Source organism: Sinocyclocheilus anshuiensis, unplaced genomic scaffold, assembly GCF_001515605.1.
Source record: "Sinocyclocheilus anshuiensis isolate Anshui unplaced genomic scaffold, SAMN03320099.WGS_v1.1 scaffold1133, whole genome shotgun sequence".
Lineage (NCBI taxonomy): Eukaryota > Metazoa > Chordata > Actinopteri > Cypriniformes > Cyprinidae > Sinocyclocheilus > Sinocyclocheilus anshuiensis.
Genome location: NW_015555792.1, coordinates 170,754 through 188,200, shown reverse-complemented (window position 1 = coordinate 188,200; position 17,447 = coordinate 170,754). Strand labels below are relative to the sequence as shown.

Here is a 17,447-nt window from a genome sequence, read left to right as displayed (position 1 = left end):
CGCGATAGGTGTCGTATTCCAATAGGTAGATGTGATCAGCTGAGAATCAGCTGACGCAAGCTTGACTCACGTGACCTGCCAGAACTAACGCTAACGCTTAATTTCTGTTACCTTTACAGTTTATTATTCTTTTTATTATATTACTAACATTTCTTTAAATTATTTCTAATTAAAACACTAAAACTAAACATTAAATAAATACATTTGATATGCACTGATTTCATTCATTATTGTGTAGTTATTTTAGAGGTTTAATAATACAATAGTATGATAATATAATATTGTAATGTCCTCTGGCTCACCTGTTATCCAGCAAACTCCAATAGTGACTGTGTCTGTCTAATATTTCGCCTATTATTCGTGGGTATTCAGCTTCGGGCGCATCCATTTTTGCAGGCCGTTGGATTTCTTTCACACCAGATTATAACCAGAGATGTTCTTATCATAGGATATACCAACCTCCATGCCTTAATCACTGAATAAAATGCAAAGTTAAACTCACATTCATATGTGCCTTGTTAACACATTAAATCACATTATAGCCCTTTAATGCACTGACTGCAATGCTGTCAAACTTTGAGCAATTCAATCAGTGTTTGAGGATACCATAGAAACGACTGAGAAGTGCTGAAATGATTTTGCGTCCAACCTGGCACAAAATTGTCTGTGACTTCTCTTATAAAACAGCATGTCTTTTATTGTACACTACGAAATTAGACCAATCCAAAATAAATGTTAAATTGCAAACATGTGCCTCCACTGAAATGCACTCAAAAAAAAAAAAAAAGGATACATGAATGCATTTTTTCTTTCAATGACAAAAGGTAATAAAGTGTGAAAACACAGGTTAGAAACATAAAGGAAAGTGAAGGGTATTTAACAAACAACTGATTAACTTGAGTAACTACACCAGGGCTGGGCAACTTCGGTGTGTTTGATCAGGGTTGGAGCTAAAATCTGCAGGACAGTGGTTATCCAGGACCGAAGATGCCCAGCACTGAACTAGAGTAACTATGGTAAATAATGATCATGTGGTGACAGCGCCCTCTGCCGGCAGTGCTGAGATTGACGACGAGGTGTTATGCCCAGAGGTTACGCCTGATTTTTGAGCTAAGTAGCTTTTTAAAATGCATTTTTGATACGTTGCACGAGCGTTGTATGCAGTGTATATTTGATTAGGTTGTCACTACACCATTTTTTTATAAATTGAACACTGCAAAACAAATTATATAAATGCAACCTTGTCCACATATGTACAGTACGGTCAAAGGCAAACTATCCTGCCAGCTATAAACTGTTCAGTGTGGACTGGCATTAAAAGCATTAACATGAATCAACATTAACATCATGGATTTCTAAAAAGCTGCACTGAAACAATGTGAATTGTGGACTTGATTAGTGTGACAAGAGTTTATTTATGTCCAGATGCAACAAACATGAATGCAAATCATGTAGTAAACGATTGTTCTAGGACACAGTGAATGAACAGTGCATTGTTTACAGCTATAGCATTCTAGAGGCAGAATTCCCCTTCACATCTTTAAGTATCATATTATTAAAATGAACCACATTATATATATATATATATATATATATATATATATATATATATAGCATATAACCTTTAGTAAACTTTAAAATTATCACATGTACAATAAAGAACAAAAGTAACAAAAGAACATGACCTACTCCATTGTTGCATTAACCACATACTCCTAAATATTGTAGCAAAATATTTAACGCTTTACAAAAAGGGAAATTAATATTCGTCACATCGTCAGATATGTATTCCATGTATTCCAAGAGAAAATGTAGGAAAATCAGGATACATGATTCAAATAGTCCTTCAGTATTTTGGGAATATCCAGACAATCTATGCAGCACATTTGGTTTTCCATGGGAAGGAACTTCCATAAAGAAAGTCGAGCCTGAGACATCAGTGTTTTTGGACAAACTGCGTATAGAGAGGATTTGATGTTACAGTCACATAGGAACGAATGACAGCATGAAAGTAAAGCACACACACACACACACACACACACACTCACACACACACTTAAGCTGGGAGAAATGGGGGTTTACTGGAAATCACCAATGCTGTTCAAAACACATGAACATTTAATGAGGCAAGCACTGTTCAGTTTAGTATTGATTATTTGTTTGTTACTAAACAATTGGCTGTTATATTATTTTCTCAACACAACATTTTTACACACTGTAAAGCTCCAGCACTAAAACATACCATAACATTTAGACTTAAATGATAAAAATGCAGTGTTCTAGTTATAAGCCTTATCTTTCAGCTCACTAGAAGTCAAACATCACTTTATGCTACACAGCTGTCAATCGATGTGTTACAGACTCACCTCTCTCTTTGAGCAGACGCGTCACTGCTTCATTCTGTCTGGTTGTTTTATCTACGATTAAAGCGGGCAGATAGACATTTGCTCCAAAGTCTACGAGCAGCTGGATGTATTGGGGCCCGCAGCCGTATTTGAGACACATCTCCAGCACAGTTTTGGGCTGTTTGATGTGGCTCAGCATCTTTTCCTCGGTGCAGTTGTAGTCCGGGTTCGCTCCATGCTGCAGCAACAGTTTGAAGCACTCCAGATGACCGTAACAAGCAGAAATATAGAGCGGCCCCCGGCAGGCCGTGGTGTTGGAGGCCCAGTCTGGGATCTTGGGTTTGACGTCTACATCGGCTCCGTGCTGCAGGAGCTCTCTCAGGATGTCCGCTTCTCCCTCTCGGGCTGCGGTGAGCACTGGAGAGCAGTTGTTATATGGGCTGCCGTTAGGGTCGGCACCAGCTTTCAATAAAGCAACCACACAGTCCAGGTGTTTGCCGGCGACGGCTGTGAACAGCGGTGTCTGGGCTTTGACGTCCAGGCTGTCGACCTCGGCCCCGTGAGCCAGGAGCAGCTGCAGACAGCGCAGGTGACCCTGAGACGCAGCGGAGCGCAGCGGAGTGACCGGCACGCCCCAGCCGCTGCGGAGGTTAACACACCTCCTGTACCTGTCCTGAGACAGCAGATCAGTCAGCAGTCTGTCATCGTCTCTAAACACGGCCTGATTGAGCTCCTGACTGTAGCCCGTGTCCTCCTCCTCATCCTCTTTGGGTTGAAGAAGAGAAAAGATCTTGGATATGTCCATCAAACTCATGCTGGTGGACTGCTCCGGTCTCCATTCCATCAGATGGCAAGAAAGAAAGAATCACTTAATGAATTACTCTCAAGCTCTACAATATAAAAATTGTTTTTGCAAATAATTTCCAATGACTTCTGTTTCTAATATCACAGCCCACAGATAATAACCTGGTATTCAGACCATCAGTGTGATTGTGAGCATGATATGTGACCCTGGAGCACAAAAGCAGTCTTAAGTCGCTGGGGTATATTTGTAGCAATAGCCAACAATACATTGTATGGGTCAAAATTATCCATTTTTCTTTTATGCTAAAAAACATTAGGATATTAAGTAAAGATCATGTTCTATGAAGATGTTTTGTAAATGTTTACAGTAAATATATCAAAACTTAATTTTTGATTAGTAATATGCATTGCTAAGAACTTAATTTGGACAACTTTAAAGGTGATTTTCTAAATTTTTTGATTTTTTTGCACCCTCAGATTCCAGATTTTCCTAACAAACCATACATCAATGGAAAGCTTATTTATTCAGCTTTCAGATGATGCATTTCAAAAAAATATTGAACCTTATGACTGGTTTTGTCTCCTTGTATCAGTGAATCAGGGTTTTTGAGTAAAAAACACTGTTCTCACATATTGGAGGCACAACCAAGCAATCAGATTTGATGGTAACACTTTAGATTAGGGAACACATATTCAATATTATGAGTTTTCCCTCAACAAACTCCTAATTTGCTGTTTATGGATAGCAAGGCAGGCGTTGTTATGTTTAGGTACTGGGTAGGGTTAAAGGATCTAGAATACAGTCATACATTAATAAGTGCTTTATAAGTAGTAATAAACAGCCAATATACATGCTAATAAGCAACTAGTTAATAGTGAATAGTGTTTTTCTCTAATCTAAAATGTTAGAATTTGATATATACGGTTGGATATATTGAACGAGTACGGTTGTAACATTTATGCCTTTTTGTGTACTGCACAAATAATGACCAGAATAAACATGGGTAGTTTTTTTTGTTTTTTTTTAGATATATTTCCTATTTTCCGCAGTTAATGGATGAAGACAAGGAACCCGGTACAGTTTTAATGTGCAAAATAATATATTGTTTAAAAGTGTAAATGAAATATGCTAAGAGATATCATTTGATATCATCATACCACTATCATTACATACAATCTATTGTCTAGTCTTTTTGTCTATTGTGCATGTTTATTTTTAATCACTGTTTTTGTCCTCTGTGTCTTGTCACTTGTCATCATATCTGTGTGCTGGAAGCTTCTGTCTCCAAGACTAATTCCTTGTGATTCTGATTTATGTATCTATTTAACTCTTGATTATTTGTAATGTTTTTTGTATGCTTATATATGAGTTCAGTATTTTTATGAATTTTTGCTCTTTTAGTGGCAGATATAAAGCGTTCCATCATCAGTGCAGTTGACATACAGTATATTATAACACAGCAGCACACTGTAGTACACTCTGGATGTTTGCCTGATTTTTCCACATAGTAGCATGCACCCCAAACGAAACATGTTAATTTGTCAATAACATACGAACATTTACAATACATACAGTTCATTATCAGGAATAACAATAAATTCAGGATAAAAGAGAAGGAAGTAAATTTAAAACATAACTTCCCAAAACATTCACCTCACTGTGCAGGAATATGGATTATGCGCGGATGCGAATGCGCACACTGATTATGAAAGTTACTGTAAAGGTGTCACAGCTGTCTTTACCCTGTTACAACTGTACTCTGTCTACCATATTGCTTATGAACATTCACAGCTATTGCTTACAGATATTCCAACACAAGCCTATGCTGCCGTAAATATTTAATAAACAAAATATTTTCATGTTTGGGGGATTGTGTTTAGTTGCAACACATTTTCACATTTTTCAAAGCATTTGTGTAATTGAACATTACACTCAAAACCAAAGATTTACTGAGATATTGTCCAGTGACAACTTCATCTAAGTAGCTCTGGTGTCCACTATATATAGCACAATCTACCAAATGCCACCCATGAACAGACATCTGCAAATAAAATGTATGTAATTATTCCAGTATAAGTCACTGCAAATACTTATTTGCCAACATTATATTTGAAGAAAAATCACACTCTGCCAAATGTCATCATTAACAATAGCTGCTGGTGCTGTAAGTATTTTAGCAACAAATAAACAAATGTATAGGATCAGTCCACCAAGAGAAGTCTGGAGGCCCTTTAAAAGATCGTGATGCAGGCTGTTGTGCCATGTTTCTGCTGTAATTGTAGCTTACCTGTAGAGTGTGAAGTGTCCACAGAGAGAGACACATGAAGGCTCTGTGGTGCTGAGGGTCAGTGAGACACACACAGATCTGAGCAGACACACGGCTAAGTTTAGGTCACAAATGGACCAGCCCAAACTTCCATTCTTGGAGGGCCAGAGAAATGGAGTTATAATTAGAAAGGTGATAGACCTGTGACAGGCAGAGACAGACAGCATGAGCCTCACTGCAATGCTATCTATACATGCATGATATCCACTGAGAACATTTGCAAAACAACAGTGTTGCACTGAAAGCATTAAGGCTGTGTTATAATCTCATCTGGTACCTTTGTCATGCTAACGCACATTTCCTTTGCTTTCCGCAGTAGCAGCTGTTGTGCTGTCAGGAGCTGAAGATGACGCCAGCTGCAGAATGCACCTAAAGCCCTGAGAGACAAATGTTCTCCAGTTATTTTTGTTTTCTTACTGTCTTGGAGTTCTGAAATCACCTGATGAACAGAAATGTTCAGAACAAAATGAATTGTTGCCCTTTTGAATCGTTGCCTTGTTTGTTCCAGTCCATGGGTCTTCAGCTGCAAGATATTTAAAGTGTACCGGAAGTATACTTGCAATAGTCCCACTTCAACACAATCAAGTGTACTTCAGTATATCTTTAGTTGGACCTCAGCACTACTTACTCACAGTTAAAGTGCATTAAGCACAAAATCAGTTGTTACAATTTAGCAGACTTTAAGTATACCAGTTTAGTATACTAATATAACAATTGCATGGTATTTTTATTGAGTACATAAATATGTAAATGTATTTGTAGTATGCTTAGCATGAAATAAATGTATTTCAAAAACATTTTAGTACATTTATTTTTCACTAGGGATGCTTGCACACAGAATGCTACAGCCAGCTGACCACATGTCTGCCATTTGCGTTGAACCTCAACAAAAACATCCTCATAAATAATTGCATACTGTAAATGTTATTTCTATTCCTTTCCTTTTGATTTCTATCTGAGGTCAAATTCCCACACAAGGCTTTAATCTGAAGAGAGATTCCAGGGCTGCCATTGGATTAGAGGCACAATGGAGCACATTAACTAGAGTAATCCTGGAGAATATCGCAAGTCCTTTCATATGACTCTGACGAGAGCGGACCACTATGAGAAGACAACAGTGAGGAACTATAAAAATATAGCCAAATGTCTGTGAGTACTGATTATATAATTATTATCGCAGATTCATTAATATGGATAATTTTTTCTATTTTCAAAAATCTTGAACTTTTGTACTTGTGAGAATAATGATATACATATGATAGGCTGTGTTAAAGCAGTAAAAAATTTTTTTTTGTACTCTCCCTCTCTCTAATACAAACTTTATCCTTTTCAAGTACTCTTGTTTAAAACATAATTATAGACGCTTTTTGTTGTTTAAGTTGAGTTGAATGGAATGGAATGTGGTTGTTCACAGCTATTTTCACAGCTTGTGCCTAATGCAAACCTTTTATTTAATTTACATGTTATTGTGAATACTTGTCAATTCATTTTAAGCCAAATAAAGTTATAATCATAATCCTAATATATTAAATTTGTGGGCTTTTCACACGACGCTTAACCCTGAGGTAACTTCGTTCTAAACCCTGCTTTTAAGCCCAGGTTTTGAGATGTGACTTTATCTAAATGTTGATGCACCTCTTCTGATTACTAGTGTTTTGTTTAGCTTTTTTCAGGTTTATGAATGTGTAACACCCATGAATCTTTCATCTCAAAGGCCTCCATTGCTTCTGAAGTTATCTTTGATTTGGGGGTTACTTGTCAAGAAATGATGGTGCTATATTTCAGTTGTTCAAAATGCAGCTGACCCTACCTAATAGTTTTAACAAAGCCATGTGTTATTGCACATCATGTATTTTCAGATAAATGTGCGGGTCACTACAATGGATGCTGAGCTGGAGTTTGCCATTCAGCCCAGTACATCTGGTAAACAACTTTTTGACCAAGTATGTATTTTGTATGGAATTTAGACACAAGTCATTAAATGCAACACAATAAACATTGAACAATCAGTGAGATCACTGCATTTGTCCTCTTGAAGGTTGTGAAAACGATTGGACTCCGAGAGATCTGGTACTTTGGACTGCAGTATCAGGACAGCAAGGGCTTCTCTACATGGCTGAAACTCAATAAGCGGGTTAATCTTATCATATTTGCATGCTTGACCATTTAAAATAAAAAGAAAAAAAAAGAAACAACTGAAATGTAAACAATAAATAATCAGATATTATTTTTAGTCTTAAGTGGTTAACCAGTTAACAGAATTTCTCTGCATAAGTGTGTTCATTGTGAAATGCCCACTTTCAGCTGAAGAATATTCACCCACCACCACTTGCTGTATGACTGAGACAATCACAAAGCAACAGCAGTCAATCTGACAGATGTGTATTTAATAAAATGCATTTTCTTTAACAAAAATGAGAACAAAAATTATAGACCTCCACAAGTTTTTATGCTTGTGGTTGCCAGATGTCAAAAATTTGAATCCCCCTATCAGAGCTTTTCTCGTAAAAAGACACATTTTTCTGCCCAGTGTTTTACCAAGTAGCATGATCCTGCAATACCAACACATTTTTGTTTAATAAACTATTTCAAAAGTACTTAACATTAAATACAGTATTTGCATTATCAATTTCCACTAATGATTTACTGTCTTTTCATTTCATTCTCATAAACAATCCTTAACCCTAAACATAACAGCTGGAAACCCTCTTGAACTATTTAACCTTCATTTCAATATATGGACACCTGTTTTCTGGTATTAAATTTAGTAATCTTAAAGACCTTCTTTTTTAACATGGAAGTTAGCTATTTGTATGTGTATGTGCAAGACTTGCGAAACCATAGTCTGGACAGCCACCGTGGAGCTTCCAGAGGCACCCTGCGTGTGCCCTGAACAATTCTGGAAATGGGATAAAAAGGCATACAGGTAGACAAACCAACCAGCTGTATGAGGGATATTTCCATCTGGCAAACCACAATGAGCAGTGGGTTGTTTCTTCCAAAGCAGATCTATTTTCACCTTACCAAACTCCTGCCAGATCCCTAGAACTACATACTGGTGAATATGTAGGCAGTTCCTGGACAGAGCGTCTGCTGCCCGATTGAACACTCACAGTACATAAACATCCCTTTAGTGATGCAAACTGGGGAAGTGACCATGTTAGAACGCTGTGAGTGAGCCATAGCAAACGCTCTTGACTTTGTGCACAAAGGCACGTGGCGGCCTGCTAGCACTGGAAAAAAGTGCTTTAAAGCCAGAGAAGCTACAAGCCTCTCCAGCAGGTAAATGTTGTCCATAGGTTGGGTCTCCAACCACTGGCCACTGATGCCTCTGTGGTTCCAAAGGATGTGTTGGTCATCATTACCTAATGGTATGCCTACTGTCAAAAATACTATGAAATGATGTCCATTTCCAAAAAAGCATGTATGCAATGACATCACAATTTGTTGATGGAGATGATGAGATGGATGCTACCAAAGCCTGTTGTTCCACACCTGCAGAGTTTGTAGGTGAAGTAGCCCTAAAGGAATCACATTAATGCCTGCCATTAGCACTGAAATCAGTCTAAAAAACATCCCATACTGGAAAGATGCACGGAGATGAAACTAAGCAAGAGACTGAGAGTGAGATAGAAAGGAACGCATAGTGACAAAATAGATTGTCATTCTGATGAACGTCATGGACTGCATGACAGAATCCTGTCTGGCTTTTAAAAACCAAAGCATAGGAGCTTCATGTGATGCATGGCAATCAGAACATGAAAATATGCATCTGCAACGTTTGTAAGCTTATCTTTCTCTGCCATTGACCAAAGAACAAGAACGTCGGTCACAACATGTGAAAGGAAGCTTCTTTAAGAAATTGTTGAGTCTCTTTAAAGTCATCCAAAATTGGTAGAAAACAAGAACTCATGTAGTCTATCTCTTTGAACAAGGGGGTGAACTATTTTTCTTGCTCTGTTCTTCAACAAGAGGCAAATTCCCAAAGAGAAAGTCAGCAATTGGGCTGTACCACAACAGTCAGGATGAGCCTCAAAAAACATTTGGTGCGAGCACTTGTCTGTTGTGTATTGTCAACAGTGTTGGGCAGTTACGCATTACTTAGTAACACGTTACTGTAATTTGATTACTTTTTTAGTAACGGAGTAATTTAACATGTTATAATTTCCAAAATAGTAATTAGATTATAGTTCCAAGCAGAGGTCTCTGTGCGTTACATCATTGCCAACAGAATGCAGTGTTTTATCATTTAGAGAGTGGAGCACATGCAGCGTACTCTACCCGAGACCTACTTTGACTGGTTATCGGATACTACCAATGAAAAACTCAGCATGGAGAGAGAAATGTACGTGTTCTGTAGCTGTACGTAGATACTCGTGTGTGTGAGGGATGCAGGAGAAAAAAAAAATTTGCGGGATTCCCGCAAAATAGAAATACTACATACTGGTGAATATGTAGGCAGTTCCTGGACAGAGCGTCTGCTGCCCGATTGAACACTCACAGTACATAAACATCCCTTTAGTGATGCAAACTGGGGAAGTGACCATGTTAGAACGCTGTGAGTGAGCCATAGCAAACGCTCTTGACTTTGTGCACAAAGGCACGTGGCGGCCTGCTAGCACTGGAAAAAAGTGCTTTAAAGCCAGAGAAGCTACAAGCCTCTCCAGCAGGTAAATGTTGTCCATAGGTTGGGTCTCCAACCACTGGCCACTGATGCCTCTGTGGTTCCAAAGGATGTGTTGGTCATCATTACCTAATGGTATGCCTACTGTCAAAAATACTATGAAATGATGTCCATTTCCAAAAAAGCATGTATGCAATGACATCACAATTTGTTGATGGAGATGATGAGATGGATGCTACCAAAGCCTGTTGTTCCACACCTGCAGAGTTTGTAGGTGAAGTAGCCCTAAAGGAATCACATTAATGCCTGCCATTAGCACTGAAATCAGTCTAAAAAACATCCCATACTGGAAAGATGCACGGAGATGAAACTAAGCAAGAGACTGAGAGTGAGATAGAAAGGAACGCATAGTGACAAAATAGATTGTCATTCTGATGAACGTCATGGACTGCATGACAGAATCCTGTCTGGCTTTTAAAAACCAAAGCATAGGAGCTTCATGTGATGCATGGCAATCAGAACATGAAAATATGCATCTGCAACGTTTGTAAGCTTATCTTTCTCTGCCATTGACCAAAGAACAAGAACGTCGGTCACAACATGTGAAAGGAAGCTTCTTTAAGAAATTGTTGAGTCTCTTTAAAGTCATCCAAAATTGGTAGAAAACAAGAACTCATGTAGTCTATCTCTTTGAACAAGGGGGTGAACTATTTTTCTTGCTCTGTTCTTCAACAAGAGGCAAATTCCCAAAGAGAAAGTCAGCAATTGGGCTGTACCACAACAGTCAGGATGAGCCTCAAAAAACATTTGGTGCGAGCACTTGTCTGTTGTGTATTGTCAACAGTGTTGGGCAGTTACGCATTACTTAGTAACACGTTACTGTAATTTGATTACTTTTTTAGTAACGGAGTAATTTAACATGTTATAATTTCCAAAATAGTAATTAGATTATAGTTCCAAGCAGAGGTCTCTGTGCGTTACATCATTGCCAACAGAATGCAGTGTTTTATCATTTAGAGAGTGGAGCACATGCAGCGTACTCTACCCGAGACCTACTTTGACTGGTTATCGGATACTACCAATGAAAAACTCAGCATGGAGAGAGAAATGTACGTGTTCTGTAGCTGTACGTAGATACTCGTGTGTGTGAGGGATGCAGGAGAAAAAAAAAATTTGCGGGATTCCCGCAAAATAGAAATATCTAAACATAAAATACTAAAAAAAAAAAAAAATTGTTATTCATCTATTGCATAAAAGCAACAAGAACAACTAATATAACATAAAAACGATTAACAGGCACAAGCATAGGCAGAGTTTCTATTTATAACACGTGTTTGCAGCATTGAGCAATGTTGATATCTGGAACATAATGGCCAATCAGAGAATCTACTCACCGCTCAAAATGCAGGAGCTCCTGTGCAGTGCTGAAATTTGTGTGCTCACAAATTGTAGAAAGACTATATATTATAAAAGAGCTTCGTGAGACTGCGGTAAACTGAGATAAAGGGAGCACCCTGTCACAGCTACGGTGAGATAAACGCACGAAGAAGATGAAGATGAATGCAAATAGTCTTTAATAAATCCACACAAGGGTAAATCCAGGACAAAACAGGCAGGAGACACACATAGGGACGTAGTAGACCAAACGACAAACAGAGAACAGAACACAACTAATATAGTGGAGCTGATGAGGGTAGTTAATGACACACACCTGAAACCAATGACAATAATCAGACGGAAACAGAAACTAGGTCAAACAGAGCACATGAGGGACAAAACACAACAAAACAGGTCCATGAGGTGTAACAATTCGCCCCCCTCCCGGAAGGTGCGACCTCACGCCACAGAGACAAAGGGAGGGACGGAGGGGGACTTAGGAGGAGGACAAAGGAGTGGATGTGGGATGGTGACAGGGGATGGCAAAGGGCTGGCAGGAAGTCAGGCAGGAGGAGGTTCAGGAGGTGGCCGGATGAAGGGGAGGACGACTAACAGAGTCCAGGGCGGACCAGATGGAGGGAGAAGCAAGGGAGGAGACAGGTGGGAGCAGGAGGAGCCAGGCGGGACCCAGGCCACAGCCATGATGGCAGCCCACGGTGGAGTTGACAGAGGGAGGAGCCATGGTGGAGGTAGGGCTGCTGACTCGAGGGGGCCGACCGACAGTGGCGAAGCAGGTGGTGGTGGAGCCCGAGGCGGAGATGGTGAGTCAATAAGCCAGGGCGACGGGGAGGATCCGGAGGGCCAAGGTGGAGCAGATGGCTCCGGCGATCAAGGCAGAGGCGGGGATCCGTGAGGCCGCGGTGGAGCCAGAGCGATAGAGGACCCATGTGAGGTCCACAGAGGGACGAGGAGTATCCGGAGGAGTGGAGTCCCGAGGCAGCAGATGGTCGACGACAGACCAAGGTGGAGCCGGAGGGACGAGGGAGCCAAGCAGAGCTGGTGGACTGATGGGCAACGGTGGAGAGGAGGGAGCTAGGAGCCATGATGGAGCCGCTGGGTTGAAGGGCTGAGGCGGAGTCCAGGATTCAGAGGCTGGAGGAGGAGACAAGGGATCCTCCAGCCATGACGCCGATGGAGACCGGCAGACCCGCGGCGATCCCACCGCACAGATGGTGGGCTGAGGGTGAGCAGAGGGGCTGCCAGGAGACAGCAGTGGTGATGGTGAGGACTGGTACAGAGGTGGTGGGAGAGGGAGGCTGGGCGGGAGTTCAGGATGCTCAGGGGGCTCAGGAACGGGAGTGCCAGTGACAGGGGGACGATCTCCGTGGTCATTTCAGGACAGCTAGTCAGTTCAGGGCAGACAGATAATTCATGTCAGGCAGATAGTTCAGGGCAGAGAGGGGCATATCTGCATATATATCTCAATTAAATTCCATTGAGCTCGGCTCACCCTCAGCCATGGTGCAGTGGGCAGAGCTTCCCTCTGCGCTCTCGCTGTCCATGGTGCTCTCCCCCGTGGCGAGCACTGTAGCCGACTTTCGCAACTGGTCTGACGTCTCAGGCTCTGGCTCCGGGGCGATCCTCAGCTCTGTCGCTCTCTCTGGCTATAGCTCGTCGGTCGCGGCGTGCTCTAGCTCTCCATCAGCGTTGGGCTCAGGCTCTTGCTCCACGCAGCGGGGTGATGGTGGGCTGGGCTCTGTGTCTGGCTGTGTTCTGGATCGGGGGTTGACACTCCCTAGACACCGGATGATGGCCTCCCTCCAACTTAGTCCAGTGGTGTCTGGGGGGGTCGATGGCGTGGTGAAGATTCACCCCGATGCAGAACAGAGACCTCAGTGTTTCATCGTCAAATGGGCAGGACGTGGCGAAAACACTAAAGTCCCTGGCGAAGTCGAGCAGGTCAGGGTTAGCATGGGCAATGGAGATGAGTTGGGAGGCGTAATAATCCATAACAAAAAACTAAATCAGAAAAAAAAAGGAAAAAATAAACGAGGAAAACACGCTGGGGACTTCTCTATTTCTAGGTCTGGTCTTCTGTCACAGCTACGGTGAGATAAACGCACAAAGAAGATGAAGATGAATGCAAATAGTCTTTAATAAATCCACACAGTGTTGCCAACTGCTTTCAATTGAAAGTAGCTAAAACTGGTAGCTAAATGTCACTAGATGACATCACAATGGCAAATTCACTGATCTATATAAAGATGAACGTAGATCAGTGGGCAAGATGAGAACTTAGATAAGGTTTGTCCAAGCAGTTGCTATATTTGTCCCTAAACTTTTGAAAAAAGTCTCAAAAGGGGCGGGGAAGTCGCTAAATCTAGCTACAAAGTAGCTAAATTGGCAACACTGAATCCACACAAGGGTAAATCCAGGACAGAACAGGCAGGAGACACACATAGGGACATAGTAGACCGAACGACAAACAGAGAACAGAACACAACTAATATAGTGGAGCTGATGAGGGTAATTAATGACACACACCTGAAACCAATGACAATAATCAGACGGAGACAGAAACTAGGTCAAACAGAGCACAAGAGGGAGAAAACACAACAAAACAGGTCAAGGAGGTATGACACACCCTTTTCTGGCATTCTGCCATGCCAAACCATGTACGCAGCAGCCTATGCTTGCATTTAGTAAGTGGTTTGTCAGTGTTGATGCCTTAATAGCAAATATTTATCGGGAGCGTTTATGCTGGGATGTTGTGGCTAGGTGACACAAAACTTACTTTTTCATGTAAATTTCATGGATGTACAGAAAAAAAGTAACATAACTAGTAATGTAACTCATTTCTTTTGAAATAAAGTAATTAGAAAAGTAACTTGATTACTTTTAAAAGGAGTAATCAGTAATGTAATTACATTTTCAGAGTAACTTGCCCAACACTGATTGTCAAGTCAAGTCGCCTTTATTTATATAGCACTTTTAACGATACAGATTGTGTCAATGTAGCTTTACAATATTAAATAGGAAAAATTGTGTGTAATAATACAAAAGGACAACAGTAAACACTCAGTTTCAGTTAAAATCAGTTCATCATTGATTCAGTGATGTCATCGTCCAGCTCAGTTTATTTCAAATAGTATCTGTGCAGTCAAGTTGACGATATCACTGGAAATTAAGTGTCCCCAACTAAGAGTTCAGCTCTCTTCCAATAGTGTCTGTGCAATCAGTCAGTCAAGCGTCCCCAACTAAGTAAGCCAAAGGCGACAGTGGCAAGGAACCAAAACTCCATAGGTGACAGAAATGGAGAAAAAAACCTTGGGAGAAACCAGGCTCAGTCAGGGGGGCCAGTTCTCCTCTGGCCAGACGAATCAGCAGTTTAATACCATGCTGCAGCAAATTCAGATTGTGCAGAGGACTCATCTGGTTCCTGTGGTCTTGTGTCGATGGCCATCTAGGTGACGTGGTCTTTGCTGGGGATCTGTCTCAGGCTCATCTAGTTGTCCTGGTCTCCGCTGACATTCAGGGCTGTAGAGGTCATCTCTAGGTCCTGATCCACCATCTGGGCTGGATACAGACTGGATCCAGGTGACGTCAGTGACCATCTGATCTGGATACAGACTTGATCTGGTGGCTACAATGACCTCGGAATAGAAAGAAACAGATTAATATTAGCATAGATGCCATTTTTTCTAACGATGTGACATGTACATCAGGTGTTATGGGAAGTGTTCCCGGTTTTGGTTGACCTAATTAATGCAGCCTAACAATTGGGAGCTAAATAGGAAAAGGATCTACAACCCGCAGTTGATTTTGATATTCTTGGTATTATCAAATGGCCAGAATTTTGAGAACATAGCAGACGTGAAGGACTATACTGCGATAAGAACTCACTCAAGTACTGAGGAGTTAATCCATTCAGGGCTTTGTAAGTAACTAGCAAGATTTTGAAATGTATACAATGTTTAATAGGGAGCCAGTGCAGAGTTGACAGTACCGGGCTAATATGGTCATACTTCCTGGTTCTAGTAAGAACTCTAGCTGCTGCATTTTGGACCAGTTGAAGTTTATTAAGTGTGCAGAGCAACCACCCAATAAAGCATTACGATGATCTACCCTTGAGGTCATGAACGCATGAATTAACGTTTCTGCATTTTCCATTGAGAGCATAGGTCGTAATTTAGATATATTTTGAGATGGAAAAATTAGGTTTTACAAATGCTTGAAACGTGGCTTTCAAAGGAAAGATTGCTATCAAATTTTGGCCCGATCATTTTTTTTTATTTAAACAGAATTTAACAGTAAGAAATTACTAGTCATCCAGGTTTTATATCAACTATGCATTCCGTTTTGCAAATTGGTATGTTTCATCAGGCCGCAAAGAAATATAGAGCTGAGTATCATCAGCATAACAGTAAAGGCTAACCACATGTTTCCTGATGATATCTCCCAAGGGTAACATGTAAACTGTGAAAAGCAATAGTCCTAGTATTGAGCCTTGAGGTTCTCCATACTGCACTTGTGATCGGTATTATACCTCTTCATTCACTCTTCATTCATTTAATAAGAGGCTTAATAACAGCCAGTTTGAAGGTTTTTGCAATATCCTAATGACAATGACAAATTTATAATAGTCAGAAGAGGATCTATGACGTCTGGAAGCACCTCTTTAAGTAGCTTAGATGATGTAGGGTCTAATATACATGTTGTTGTTTTAGATGATTAACAAGTTTATACAATATAAATGCAATTATCCTATAGTAGAGAATAAGTGGAATTGTTCCTCAGGGGATCTATAGTGCACTGTCTGATGCAATGCTGTAGCTGATGGCTGCATTGCTACAATTTTATCTCTAATAGTATCGATCTTGGAAGTAAAGTAGTTCATAAAGTCATTACTGCTATGGTGTTTGGAAATGTCAATGCCTGTTGATGCTTTATTTTTTGTTAATTTAGCCACTGTATTGAATAAATACCTGGGGTTGTGTTTGTTTTCTTCTAAAAGAGAAGAAAAGTAATCAGATCTTGCCGTTTTTAATGTTTTTCTGCAGGAGAAGGTACTATATTGCCATGAAATTCGAAATACCTCTAGTTTTGTTTTCTCCCAGCTGCGTCCATTTTCCAGGCTGCTCTCTTTAGGGCACAAGTGTGCTCGTTATACCACCGTGTCAGACTGTTTTCCTTAATCTTACTTAAAGGAGCAACCATGTCTAAAGTTCTAGAAAAGAGAGAGTCCATAGTTTCTGTTACATCATCAAGATTTTCTGAGCTATTGGATATGCTGAGGAATTTATATAAGTCAGGAAGATTATTTACAAAGCAGTCTTTTGTAGTAGAAGTGATGGTTCTACCATATACGTATATGACAAGGAGTTGAATTTACAGATTTAGCTGTATGGAGTACACACGAGACTAGATAATGATCCGAGATATCATCACTCTGCTGCAGAATTTCAATGCAATTAACATCAATTCCATATAACAATATTAAATCTTTAGTATGAATTCGACAATGAGTAGGCCCTGACATGTGTTGTCTAACCCCAAAAGAGTTCAGAATGTCTATAAATGTTGATCCCAATGCATATTTTTCATTATCAACATGGATATTAAAATCACCAACAATTAATTATCTGGAGCCAGCACTAACTCAGATAGAAAATCAGCAAATTCTTTTGTAAAGTCTGCATGGTGCCCTGGTGGCCTGTATGCAGTAGCCAGTACAAACATCACAAGGATTTATCATTAACACTTGTTTCTCTGGATAACGTTATATGAAGCACCATTACTTCAAAGGAGTTATACTTGAAGCCTGTTCTCTGAGAAGTACTGAAAATATTGCTAGAAATTGTAGCAACACCTCCCCCTTTACCTTTTGGATGCGGCTCATGATTATAACAGTAATCTTAGGGGGTAGACTCGTTTAAACTAATGTAATCATCTGTGATCAATTATCATCAA

At 40.3% G+C, this 17,447-nt stretch overlaps 2 protein-coding genes across 2 annotated transcripts in view; one reads left to right on the top strand and one right to left on the bottom strand.

Annotated features, from left to right (window-relative positions):
- Window positions 1-1,764: 1,764 nt before the first annotated feature.
- LOC107674869 (ankyrin repeat and SOCS box protein 12-like) lies at window positions 1,765-5,502 on the bottom strand. Its single transcript, XM_016468998.1, has 3 exons — window positions 5,438-5,502; window positions 2,367-3,178; window positions 1,765-1,954 (listed from the first exon to the last, which is right to left on the bottom strand). Exons 2-3 carry the CDS (start codon window positions 3,157-3,159, stop codon window positions 1,821-1,823), a joined length of 927 nt encoding a protein of 308 aa, XP_016324484.1. The 5' UTR covers window positions 3,160-3,178; window positions 5,438-5,502; the 3' UTR covers window positions 1,765-1,820.
- Window positions 5,503-6,536: 1,034 nt separating this feature from the next.
- Window positions 6,537-17,447, top strand: part of LOC107674889 (moesin) — a 31,334-nt gene continuing 20,423 nt past the window's right edge. The window contains 3 exon segments of the mRNA XM_074186961.1: window positions 6,537-6,625; window positions 7,336-7,419; window positions 7,515-7,610. Coding sequence (XP_074043062.1) covers window positions 6,620-6,625; window positions 7,336-7,419; window positions 7,515-7,610 — 186 coding nt within the window. The 5' untranslated portion in view covers window positions 6,537-6,619.